Source organism: Kryptolebias marmoratus, linkage group LG1 (assembly GCF_001649575.2).
Source record: "Kryptolebias marmoratus isolate JLee-2015 linkage group LG1, ASM164957v2, whole genome shotgun sequence".
NCBI lineage: Eukaryota > Metazoa > Chordata > Actinopteri > Cyprinodontiformes > Rivulidae > Kryptolebias > Kryptolebias marmoratus.
In genome coordinates this window covers 2,308,680-2,320,659 of record NC_051430.1, presented here as the reverse complement: position 1 = coordinate 2,320,659, position 11,980 = coordinate 2,308,680, and the positions used below count along the sequence as shown (strand labels likewise).

Below are 11,980 nucleotides of genomic sequence, written 5' to 3'. Positions count from 1 at the left end.
ACAGAAAAATTATGCAAACATAGAAGGGAAGAAAGAGCTAAAAAATAAAATAATATAAAACTCAAACTGCAGGAAGATGTCAGATTTCTTTAACAATCGGAGTTATAAACTGCTTGTTTTGGAAAAAAGAAAAAGGAGGGCAAAATTAAACCTGCAAATATTTGTGACCTTGATAAAAAGCAAGCCCAACTATTTTACTTCTTATATTGTGAAAAAAGGGACACCTGGTCTTGTTCAGTGGATAAAATCATGTTTTTATTCAAAGGACAGAACAAAATGACTCATTTAAAGCCTAAATTTCACTCTATGGTAAGTTGAACAAGTTTTTTTTTAAATTTAAAACCTTTTAACCCACACATAAAACATTAAAACAAACTTCTGTAAAACTGCTGCGTTTAAAAAGCCAAATAAAACCATAAAACTACTGCTCCTTAGACTGAATGTTTTGTTTTTTAATATAATGCCTCAAACTTAAAGAGTAAATGAATGTTTTAAACTTAGCCAATCATCTGCCTCCATTTCCCAGAATCCTCCTCTGCAGCTCCTCCATCACTACATCCATCAACCTTCTCTGTGGTCTTCCTCTGGTCCTCCTTCATCTCCCTTTGTCCAGCATGTCCACTGTCCCTCATCTGGACATGTCTGACTAACTGTCTCCAAACCTGAGCTGTCCCTCTGATGGACTCATTTCTGATCCTGTCCATCTTCCCAGTGAAGATCTGAACTTCAGACCTCCACCTGCTCCCTACTCTCACTACAGATGTCTGCAAGCATCACAGTTCCTGCATGATATCATCTGTCCATCTGTTAGCTGCAGATACATTAATAGATTTTTACAAAACATAAAGAAAAGTATTTCTCTACATAAATTGTCAATAAGATCTAAACTTTTGCAGAAAAGCTTGTAAATGTCTCCTCTAAAGGGCTTAAATTGCACCGACAGAAAAAAAAGAAAGGCGCTTTGGATCTGTCCCTGAAACAGGCTTCTTAAGGTGGAATGTCACCGGGCTGAGACCAGCTGCTGAACAAACACTCAGGCCCAGTCAGATACCACCTTTATCAGCATGTTCCTGTTATTTTTGGTTCTTCTTCTCCTTGAAGAAGATCTTTCCATCCGGCTGCTTCCTCCAGTTCAGGAGGACCTCCATTTCCCCCCCCTGGTTCTTCATCTTCTGTTTGAGCTGTAACACAAAAATGATTTGAGATCTTAAAGATTGCTCTGATAAAAAGGATCTTCAGACCTCTCCCTCAGACAGCTGCTCTGTCACTCCATCATCTGTGTTTTCCTTTAAGTTTAAACTGAGACCGAGTTTATCCCAATCTTTTTCAGGATCCATTTTATTATTTTGTACAGAAGACTCCGGGTGAAACTCTGACACAGATATCATCTTGGAGCCAAACAGATTCAAGGTTTCTGGAGATCCATCAAGATCTGCGGTTCTCAAGTTTATCTGGGACAGAAATTAAAAACCTAGACATGATCAGCACTAAACAAAAGCAACAAACTAAAGTCAGTTTTACCTTAATTAAGCAAATAAACGTTAATCACTGAAACCCATAAGCCGGGGCAGACGTTCCTGGTTTACCTTCATCAGCAGGTCTTCCAGGACAGCAGCATCGCTCAGATCCAAAATGGAGTTTTTCACCAGCTTTATTTTGATGACATGCTTTGAAAAAGGTACTGGATCTTTGAAAACAACAGCAACACATAATGATTTATTAGTGCTATGGTTTCAGGCTGGATGTTGTTAAATCATCCATCAGTTCTGTGTATCTGGCAGCTTTTTGATTCAGGAACAGATTAGTTCAGATTTCAAACATACTTAACATTGATTCTGTCAGTCTGTCACTGCAAACATCTCTGAGCTGAAGGTGGACCTACAGCTTACCCTGGTGGCAGATAAACGCTTTCGTTGAATCACAGTTCCAATCTTCCCAGTATCCAGAGTTTCCAAAGTTTGCTACGACACAATTCTCCGTCGGCCCGTAAGGCTGGCCAGTTTTCCAGTAAGTATAAGTGATCTTAGCTCCATTTGACCACTTCCATCGGTCTCTGAAAAGACCGAGCCAGGCAGATTTGTCATCAGGGATTTTAGCCTTTACTCTGTCATTTTCTTCGGGGTTTCTGACACTGGCCAGGTCTGTGTAGGAGGTTCTGCAGAGGTTCTGAGCCTCAATCCAGGTCATTTCAGACTGGATTAAGGTAAATGTTGCAGACTGCCCTGAAAAGGACCAATGAAGGGCTGAATAAAACCATAAAATAAAACAGGCAGGGCTTCAAGACACTAAAAACATAAAAACACAATGTTGAACATGTAATAACTAAAATGTTGATAAAGTGCTAATTTAGTAAGTGATTTGATATGTTCTGAATTTATTTGAACTTGTTTTTATTGTTGTACTTTTACCTTTGCTGTCTTTTATATAATAATTATTGCACAGCACCTGCTGGTTTTAAATGTGCTTTATATGAAGAAATCTCAGTAAAATAAAAGCAGAGACAGAAGTAAAGAACTTCTGTTTGCTGGTTGTGGATTTGCTCGTATTCCTACCGCTGGCAGTAACACACATTGGCCTCCGGAGGACGTTACAGGGTATGTCGTTCCAATTTACTTTACTAAAGATCTCTGCGCAAGCCTCCCCAGGCTCAGAGTTGGATGGTTCGCTTGCTGCCCACCCTCTGTAGTCCGTGCTGTAGCCTTGGTAGAAAGCTTCGTCCGTCAGCGACCACCTCCAGCTGCTAACGTCATCGAAGAGACCAATCCAGGCCTGTGAAACACAACAAACATTCAGCGTCATGCATGGATTTTATCCAGATAAATTTAAAGGAATATCTTCTGTTTCTACTTCTGATTTTACCACAATTTGACACTCTGTCACTAAATTATGTTTTTTAATTAATATAACTCAACTGCTACCCCATGAGGGTTTAAAAAGAGGCAGAAATAAACACATTACCATGGCAGATGATAACAAATACTTAACTAAATTTTGAGTATTAGCAAGCCAGAAGTTGTAAAAAGGTCTAAAATCAGTTAGATACTCGTTACCTCGGTTAGACACGTGTTTCTTCAGTCACTTACTATCTGTTGGTATCACTTATAAGCAGCACTTGTAACTTGTGGGAATTTTGCATCACTCTCCACACTTCACAAGGTAAACCTGTCCACACCTCCTGCCAGTCTGTATGTGGCCATACACTTTGCAAAATCTATGTAAATTGGTTTGAAACGCAGAAGAATAGAGAGAGACAGAGAAATCTGAGCAGAGGCAAAGGAGGGATTTAAATAAATCTACATTTTCCATTATTAAAATGTCATAATTTTATTTGAGAATGAAATCATCAACAATGTTCATTTGGATAAGAAGAAATTAAAAAAATGTCGAAGCTCCTGCCTGAAGTTCCAACATCCATCAACTTTCTTCTCTAAAACCAAATAGTGTGAAGAAAGTAAGCCTCAGACCAACAGCCTCTGAGTGAAAACTGTCAGTCGGATCAGAACTTCTTGACCCGTGAGCAGCAGAAGGTTCTGATGGTTCTACAGGGTTTATGGAGGAGATATGAAGAGTTAAAAAGAGCCTTCACTTCCTGTTTGAAAGCTCAGATCCAATGGAAGTCAATGAGAGTTTGGGTGTGTGACCTCTGACCTCTGAGAGGAACCCATCAGTCCTACAGAAGACAGACACACTGGGTGGAAGAAGACAGAAACACCAACTGTTTGACTGAGTTTGTGTGCAAACCTTTTGAAGAGTTTAAACAGTTCTGACAGTTAGAGTGATGTTCATAGCAAGCCAAACGTCAGAAAGTTCATTAAATTTAGAGTCATTTTATTAAAAAGGTACTGGTTATCTTAAAGCTGCATCATTTACTGAAAGTCTAAAGTCTTGTGACTCGTTCAAAGTTTGATTGGAGTTTCTCAGTAGATGTATGTTGAAAAAATAGTTTGAAAAATAATTTTTTGGAGAATTTGAAAAGATTAATATGAGAAAAACTGAAATGAAGATAAATATTGTTAATGCCAACAGTCAACGCACACACCTTCTGAAAACACTGAAAATGCTAAAGTTTGGATCAAAAACTACGTGGCAGTGGAAGAAGAAACGGGATCGCCGAGGCATCAATCACTCAATAAGGGTGCTTCCATGTTTATGTACTGGCCCCCATAATAAAGGTTTGAGATTAAATGATTAAAAGTCTGAAATATTGGTAGAAGGTTAGGGAAACTAGCATTTTGGAAATGTAGTCTCAACAGAAAATGTTATGGAAAAAAACGAACATTTCAAGATGAACAGAATCAAAAAACAAGACTTTCAGAGATAAAGATGAGAAAAGTGAGTTTACATCCGCAGGGATGCCCAGCTGCTTCACATCTGCCGTGCTGATCAGCGCCGACATGACGGCGGAGTCGTCCACAGTCACCAGGTCTGTGTACGTCTCCCTGCAGTGTCTCTGAGCTGCAGACCAGCTCTTCTTCTCATAAATCAAATGGTACTGACGTCCAGCGAGTGAGGACATGGCACACAGAGCTACAGGAACACAGCAAATAAGAACAAAACTTCAAAATAATATTTCATTTGACAAACATGTTGCAGCGATAAAAACTTCTACATGGAAAGAAACCAGATTTTTCTGTAATTAGATAAATAATGTAAAATCACTCACTCAACGCACCGATGATGTACAGAAGAAGTTTCTCCATCCTTGATCAGATCCTGTTCCTCAACTGCACACATTCAGCACAAACATGCAAAAAGTTTATTTTAAAATATTTGCATTTTAGACGACAGATGTTTATTTTGACATTGGGCGTCTTTATTACAATTCAAACAAGTTGTAAATCACAAATGACTCATTTGACTCCAAAGGGTTCAGATCTTGATGTTTTCAGAGGACAAAGATCAGCAGATTGATGCTCTTCATACATCAGGGGTCACTGGTAGTAAAATGACTTTTTATCTTTTGGACGTAAATTGTTTTTGCCCCCATTAAGGCTTCATCTGGGTCCCTTGGGTGCCCTTTGGTTTCCATGCCCTTAAAGGAAATAACCCCTCTCCATCGATTAGAAAGGATGGTTAATAACCTGCTGTTGGTGACATCCTCAACACACTGTGTTAAAAGAAAGAGGTAAAACAAAGTGCTGCAGGGCAGGTGAACCATGAAGGAACAGAAACCAACAAGCTGATAAAACAAGCAGTGGACCAGAGAGAAGCAACCAAACCCCAAGGAAGCAGCAGATAATGGAGAAAACTGCAGTTTATTTCATGCAACGAGACATTTAACAGGATCAAGGTCAGATAGAAACTACTGGCAAAGGAGAGGCAAACGTCTGAAGAGAATTAGTCCTCCCAAATAAAACAATGTAAATATTAACTAAAGGATAAAAACAAACCATTTGAGCCAGGAGATTTTAGACTTCAGGCTTCCATCTCTCTCAATATTCACCAAAAAGAGGTTTTTTGTGTTTGGGAATCTCCCTGGTGAACTGGACTTTGTCTGCTGAGTTGTTGTGTCCAGTAAAAGCTTGGATTGTGACCCAGGTGTCGTCCACATATCTGAACCAGTGGCTCAGTGTTGTTTCCTGGAAAGAGTTCAGGGCTCTGTTCCACTTCCTTCATGTAGAAACCGGCCACGACGGGTGAAACTGGCGATCCCATGGCAGCACTGAAGCCTTCCTACACAAACCCATATCTGCTCTTCGGTTCTCACCACCCACTGGAACACGAACTGTCAGGTATCAGAACTCTAGCACCGATTCAAACAGACGAGGAACTCAAACACATCCAGGAAGTACTCCGAACCCGTGGACACCCTAACCGGACTGAGGTGCAGGCATCCAGGAAATCAAGAAAACATTCAACTCAATCAAACAAAAGAGAAACAAAAAGAGCTGTCTCGATGTCCAGGGGAACAGTTTTCTTTAAAAAAAAGGGATAATCCAGTGATGTGAAGGGATGTTCTGTCAGTAGTTAGTACTTAATCATAAAGACGTGAAGAACAGTCCAGCCAGGATGGAGTGGATGGAGAAAAGGTTCAGCAGTGACATCAGTCATGGAGCACAGAGGATGGAGACAGAGGCAGAAAGTCCAGGCTGGACTGATGGTTGACCAAACGACTGCCTGTTTTTGGTCATTTTACAGGTTTACAGAACAACTCTGTCAAAAACAACATTCTGACTTTAAAGTCTGCTACATTAGCTGATATTAAACCTCTACACTTTGCATGGCCTTGTTTGTTTACTTTGTTGAAGTTTTCTCTGAGCTCAGATACACAGGTATACACCGAGTGTGCCGAGTGAATGATGCCCCAGCTGATACATTACAAACTATTAATAACTATTACACAAAACATCACTTCAAAGTTGACCAGATAATCCCTTCAGCGTGATTTTGGAAACCTGATTTATTTCTTTTAGACTTTGTTTCTGTATAAGAAGATTTCTCTCCAAAGTTTTAATCCATTTGTTCTAAACAAGTGGAACAAATATCAATTTATTATAATGTTTACAGAACAGCCATACTGACCCCTGAAGTAATGACCAACAGTTAAATGTAAAGTCATAAAAAAATGAGGGTGCGGCTGACAAACTTACAGAAACAGGAAAGGTTGCATAATTTCTGTAGGAGGAACTTATTTTTATCAAAGAAATAAATTCTGATAAATGAAAAGATGCAGCAGGAAACCATCAGAGCGTCAAGATGAACATCCATCAGATGAGCGTCTGCTTCTTCCTCCTCTGTGAGTACATTTAGTTTTTATTTCACTCTCATTAAAAACATTTTAACGTCTTCAAACAGAAACTTATAAAAGTCGGATTGTGGAGCTGGTCTCTCTCTCTGAAACAGGTTTTCTCAGTTATTTAATGAATCTCTTGATGAACAGAAACTGGATCAGTGAATCACCATCTGTACATCTTTAGTTTAAACTTTAAACAATAAGAAGCTGCTGGAAGAAGGACTTTAATCCTACAAATAAGCTGCGTCGTCAGTAAAAGCCACAATCCAAACTGACTAACTTTCAGCTTATATTATCTTGATCTCTATCTGTTAGCCTGCAGCCAAATTATCTGCTGGGGGAGTTTAGTCACATGTTTGTTATCTGTGTTTATTCCCTCCGAGAGCGGATGCAGCCACTGCATGTCAGAAAATTCAATCTGTCACTGCAAGGCTGCAGACAGCCCTCTGAGGCCTGTGTGATCAGCAGGCAATTCTGGACTCCATTTAGGCTGCTTTTCAGAAGGTTGTGGATTATCCAACAGGAAACAACAGGACAAATGATTTACCATATGTTAATGTGAGGGATGCATACAGTGTGGGAGGTCTGATCACAACCTGGTCCACTTACAGCCAAACTACATCCCCCTGGCCCAAAGGCAGCCAGTCACAATCCATCAGGAGGTGGTTCCCTGAGCTCTGAGAAACTGCTACACATCACTGACTGGGACCAGCTAATCAGCTCAAACTGTGAAGACACAGAGAGGGATCAATAAAGATCCATCCATCTGATAGTGTAATGTACGCGTGAAGCCAACCCAGAATAAAAACTCATCTTGAAAGAACAAAATTAATTTGTTTTAGGAAAAAGAAAAAGAAAAGAACTCAAAGAACTCAAAGAGCAGGACTTGAACATAGCAACCAGAAGCAAAAATAACAGAGAGAACCAAATACAATGAACCAGCGAGTAATGGAAGCAAAAGAACAGATTATAAAGGCAGAGGATGATGAGAAAGTGGACACAGGTGACTCATTAATAACTTGTGTTCTTCTTCCTTCAGTCCAAAATGTTCCCATTTCAGCAGTTTGAAAGCAACACATGAAGTGTGTTTGTTGAGCTGCTTCTACTTCCTGTTAAAGTCTCTCTGAGCCTCTCTGGGGCGGAGCCTTTTAGAAGCCACACCTTTATCATTTATCTGTCACACAGTTTCCACCATGTTGATGTTTGGGAATGTTGGTAACATTGTTAACTTTCTAAGTGAACTGAAAGGTTTTCCTGACATAGAAACGTTCCTCTCAGTGTGTCTCTGTTCCTGGGTGGAGTTCTAAAGCAGAACATGTTGAGATCTCTCTGTGGTTTCTCTCAGGAAGAACTAATATTAACTGATGATGTTTCTGCAGCTCTGCAGGTTGGAAACAGCACAACTGAAGATGAAGTGATACAATTCTACAGTAAACCTGGAGAAGATTTCACAGTTAAATGCTCCTTTGATTCACCTGGAAGATGGAAGATCTTCTGCAGAGAAAACTGTGACGGAGGAAATCTTCTTATTAAAACAGATCAGAAAACAGCTCAAAGAGGACGTTACGGGACTGAATATGATGATGAATCTTTTCTAAGTTCTGCTGGTTTATCTGTGAGGATCTCAGCTGTGACCCGCTCTGACTCAGGACTGTACAGATGTGGTTTGGGCGACTCTTCATCATCAGCTTCATTCAAGGTTTTCAGACTGTTTGTTGCAGACGGTGAGTTTCTGAATGACTGAATGTTGAAGGATTTCCTGTCGGATGAACTCTTCCAGTCACAGACTGGTTGAACTGGGCAGCTCTCTCTGCAGGGTTTCTGCAGGCTCTTAAAAAGGAGGAACAACTCAAACATCTCAAGTTTAGGCCTTAAAACATCCTAAATATGTTCAAATGTTCAATTTTAGGTCTTAAATCACATTTAGTCACATCTTAAATTTGTCTGTTTGTTCATTGATTCAACTCTTTTCCTGTTCTGTCAGCGTTCTCTGGTTCTGTGTGTCTGTAGTTCCGTCTGAGGAGTTCAGAGAGTTTTACTCTGTAACTAAACTACAACTCCCATCATGCATCAGTCCTGTCAGAAGGAATTCAGTCTTCCTCCTGAAAGAATCCAGTTGTTCTGCTCCTGAAGCTGCTTTGTTGTTTTTTATTGATTTGGATTCAATTTGAATGAAAGACAATAAAATTTGTTACTTTGACAGAAATTTTACAACAACTGGTTATTTTATGTAGTTCCTGCAGGTCTTAAATCTGAATCATAACGGTCTTTAAAAGGTGTTAAAGTCTTAAATGGACCTGACTGAGACGTACAGAAACCCTGCAGTGGAGCTGAGTCCAGCTGAGATTAATGTGATCAGACTGCATCCTGCTGACAACAGGAAGTAACTGATGATTGCTTTATTTCCTGCAGCTCTGCTGAAAGGAAGCTCAGATCATCACCTCTATAAACCAGCTGGCAGCTCGCTGACTGTCGGATGTTCCTTTAAATTCTCTGGACAGAGAAAGTCTTTCTGCAGAGGAGAATGTGAAGGAGACAAGATTCTTGTTGAGACAGATGGAGACAGAGGTCAACGAGGTCGATGCAGGATTGGATATAGAGAAGGAAGATTTCCTGTTTCCTCTACATTTGTTTATGTCACCATCGAGCAGCTGACCCGGTCCGACTCAGGACAATACAGATGTTACCTGGACAGATTTTTGAAAGATGGATTCATAGACTTTCGAGTCACGGTCATCGATGGTGAGTTTTCAGTGAACTTTCTGTTCGTCACTTAAAGAACATTTTATTTGTCTTCTCTTATTGTTTGTGTCTGAAATGACCTCATATTTAATCTAATAATCAGATGAAACTGTTTTCCTGTAAATTGTGATCCGTTCCTTTGAAGCTTCTTCTTTGGGCTGCTTCTCCACAGCAGATCATCTGCCTCCATCTCCCAGCATCCTCCTCTGTCCCACCATCCCTCTGCATCCATCGTCCTCCTCCTCCTTCTCCTCCTCCTCCCTTTGTCCAACATGTCCTCTGTCCCTCCTCTGCACATGTCCAAACCATCTCAGCCTCTGTAACTGTCTCCAAACCTGAGCTGTCCCTCTGATGGACTCATTTCTGATCCTGTCCATCTTCCCAGTGAAGATCTGAACATCTTCATCTCTTCTTGTCTCCAAACCAAACATCTCAGCAGGTCTCATCCTGTAAACCTTCCCAGCTGTCCTGCAGCTGTCCTTGTGTCTCAGGTCCCTGCTGACAGTTGTCTCCGTCCACTCCACCCTGCTGCTGTCTCTTCTTGTCCTCTCTTTGGATGGTGGAGGCCTAAACTCCTCCACCTTCAGCTCCTCTGCTCCTCTCAGCTTCACTGGTCTTCCTCTCGTTCACACAGAGCAAACCTCCACCTGCTCCCTGCTCTCACTGCAGACTGAAGACATAAAAGTATCACAACAAACATGTTTTTATCTCCAACAGCTCTGCTGGATGGAGACAAAGTTCATCCCATCTCTAAACCAGCTGGCAGCTCGCTGACAGTCGGATGTTCCTTCAGTAGATCTGAACGAATTAAATCTTTCTGCAGAGGAGAATGTCTGACGGATCTTGTTTGGACAGCTGGAGACAGACCTGAAAGAGACAGATACAGGATAGAAGAGACAGAAGGAGTTCTGTTAGTGACCATCGAGCAGCTGACCCGGTCCGACTCAGGACGATACAGATGTTATCAGGACAGAAAGACGAAAAATTCATTCAGAGAATTTGAAGTTTCAGTCACAGATGGTGAGGTTTGAACGTTGAAAGTCTTCTGAACAGTTTCTATAAATCATCTTAAATTTATTTGTCCCATTTTCTGTAAGCGTGACAGCAAGATGTTTGAAAAGTAAAACACTTTTTATACTAACTTTAATCTCCTCTAAACCCAAACGTCTCTGTCCTTTGTCCATCAGCCTCTTCATCATCAGCCTCTTCATCACCAACAACCACACAGACTTCAGGAAGTTTCTCTGGCCAGGAGAACCCAGGAACATCTGGAGGAACATCTGGAAGAACACCTGGAGGAACATCTGGAAGAACACCTGGAGGAACATCTGGAGGACCATCTGGAAGAACACCTGGAGGAACATTTAACGACAGTGAGTAATCTATGAAGGAGTTTCTGTCCTCGGTGCTCCGGTTTGATTGACATGTAGTTTATGATTTTACTGATATTTCCATCTGAAGTCTGATCCTGATTAAAAACAGAATCTGTATTTTCTCTTGTTCCTGTCAGTCCCACAGTTCTGTTTCTGGAGATCTGAGTGTATTTAGGTAGTTTATGTCTTTGTGCCTCACCGTGGAAAGAGTCCCACCGTCCTCCTGTCTCTGTCTGCAGACATGCTGCTGATTGTGGCTCTGACTCTGACCTTCATCATCATCCTCTTCTCTGTGGTTCTGCTGGTTTTCTGCAGGAAAAGATCTGCGAAAGCTCAAAAACGTAAAGAATTCCTTCATCTTCTGAAGCAGGTTTGCTGTGAAATGAGAAGTAAAAAAAGATCAGGAACAGATTCAGCCCAGAGTAAAACAGTCAGGACCGAGAGAGGAGAAGTTTCCTGCAGGAATAAAACTTAGTTTCACTGAAAGTTTCTCATGTATTTGTGTAAAAAAAGAAACAACAAAGACCTGAATATCTCATATCTGTAGTTTCTTAAAGGGAAACGAGGCAAATATCAATCTTTTAAAAAGTAAACGTTGTACTTTCAGTTCTGACCTCAAAGAAGAACAGAAGTTCAGTAAATGCAAAGCAGTCAGAGAAGAAACAGGCAGGAATGAGTCTGTAAGAACATGAATCAGGCGGTGATTGGCTGACCTGAATGTGTTTTTCAGACTCTCCGGTGCAGACAGAGTACGCTGCCGTCTCTCAGGTGAGTTTCACTCCCTGTGCTCCAGAAAAGCTTTAAACTGATCCAACATCTCATTCTTCTTCCTGTCCTGAAGACCAACAGAGTCTACGAGGACATCAGGGAGGAGGGTGAGCAGAGGAGGCCTCTTCCTGTAGAAGTACACACAGCGTACAGCTACATCACTTACAGCAAACAGGCAGGAGCCGAACCCGACGACTACAGCTTGGTGGGCGCAGTCACACCTGCTCACAAAGTAAGATCAGACACTTTCACCTGCGTCCTCTGCAGCTGCGTCCTCTGCAGCTGCGTCCTCTGCAGCCGCGCTCTCTGCAGCCGCGCCCTCTGCAGCTGCGCTTCACTTCATCTGCGTCCTCTGCAGCCGCGC

At 41.3% G+C, this 11,980-nt stretch overlaps 2 protein-coding genes across 4 annotated transcripts in view; one reads left to right on the top strand and one right to left on the bottom strand.

Moving 5' to 3' along the window:
* Positions 1-236: 236 nt before the first annotated feature.
* LOC108245780 (macrophage mannose receptor 1) lies at positions 237-4,700 on the bottom strand. The gene is made up of 6 exons (XM_017432965.3): positions 4,664-4,700; positions 4,343-4,527; positions 2,553-2,769; positions 1,890-2,222; positions 1,587-1,687; positions 237-1,181 (listed from the first exon to the last, which is right to left on the bottom strand). The coding sequence occupies exons 1-6, from the start codon at positions 4,698-4,700 to the stop codon at positions 1,074-1,076; spliced, it is 981 nt and encodes a 326-aa protein (XP_017288454.1). The 3' UTR covers positions 237-1,073.
* A 1,997-nt stretch (positions 4,701-6,697) lies between these two features.
* Positions 6,698-11,980, top strand: part of LOC108245779 (polymeric immunoglobulin receptor-like) — a 9,422-nt gene continuing 4,139 nt past the window's right edge. Inside the window, exons 1-8 of one of the 3 annotated variants that reach the window (XM_025009767.2) lie at positions 6,698-6,736; positions 8,113-8,457; positions 9,146-9,475; positions 10,193-10,495; positions 10,663-10,848; positions 11,088-11,189; positions 11,579-11,616; positions 11,690-11,848. In XM_025009767.2, coding sequence (XP_024865535.1) covers positions 6,712-6,736; positions 8,113-8,457; positions 9,146-9,475; positions 10,193-10,495; positions 10,663-10,848; positions 11,088-11,189; positions 11,579-11,616; positions 11,690-11,848 — 1,488 coding nt within the window. In that variant the 5' untranslated portion in view covers positions 6,698-6,711. Of the gene's footprint in view, positions 6,737-7,952; positions 8,458-9,145; positions 9,476-10,192; positions 10,496-10,662; positions 10,849-11,087; positions 11,190-11,455; positions 11,617-11,689; positions 11,849-11,980 lie in introns of those variants that run through there. The other 2 variants (XM_025009766.2, XM_025009770.2) reach the window with 2 other exon arrangements.

Coding starts and splice junctions, on each gene's coding strand:
- LOC108245780 (XM_017432965.3), bottom strand. CDS start 4,700: ATGGAGAAACTTCTTCTGTACATCATCGGTGCGTTGA. Junction 4,528..4,663: donor GTACATCATCGGTGCGTTGA/GTGAGTGATTTT, acceptor GTGTTCCTGTAG/CTCTGTGTGCCATGTCCTCA. Junction 2,770..4,342: donor AGCTGGGCATCCCTGCGGAT/GTAAACTCACTT, acceptor TGTGTTTCACAG/GCCTGGATTGGTCTCTTCGA.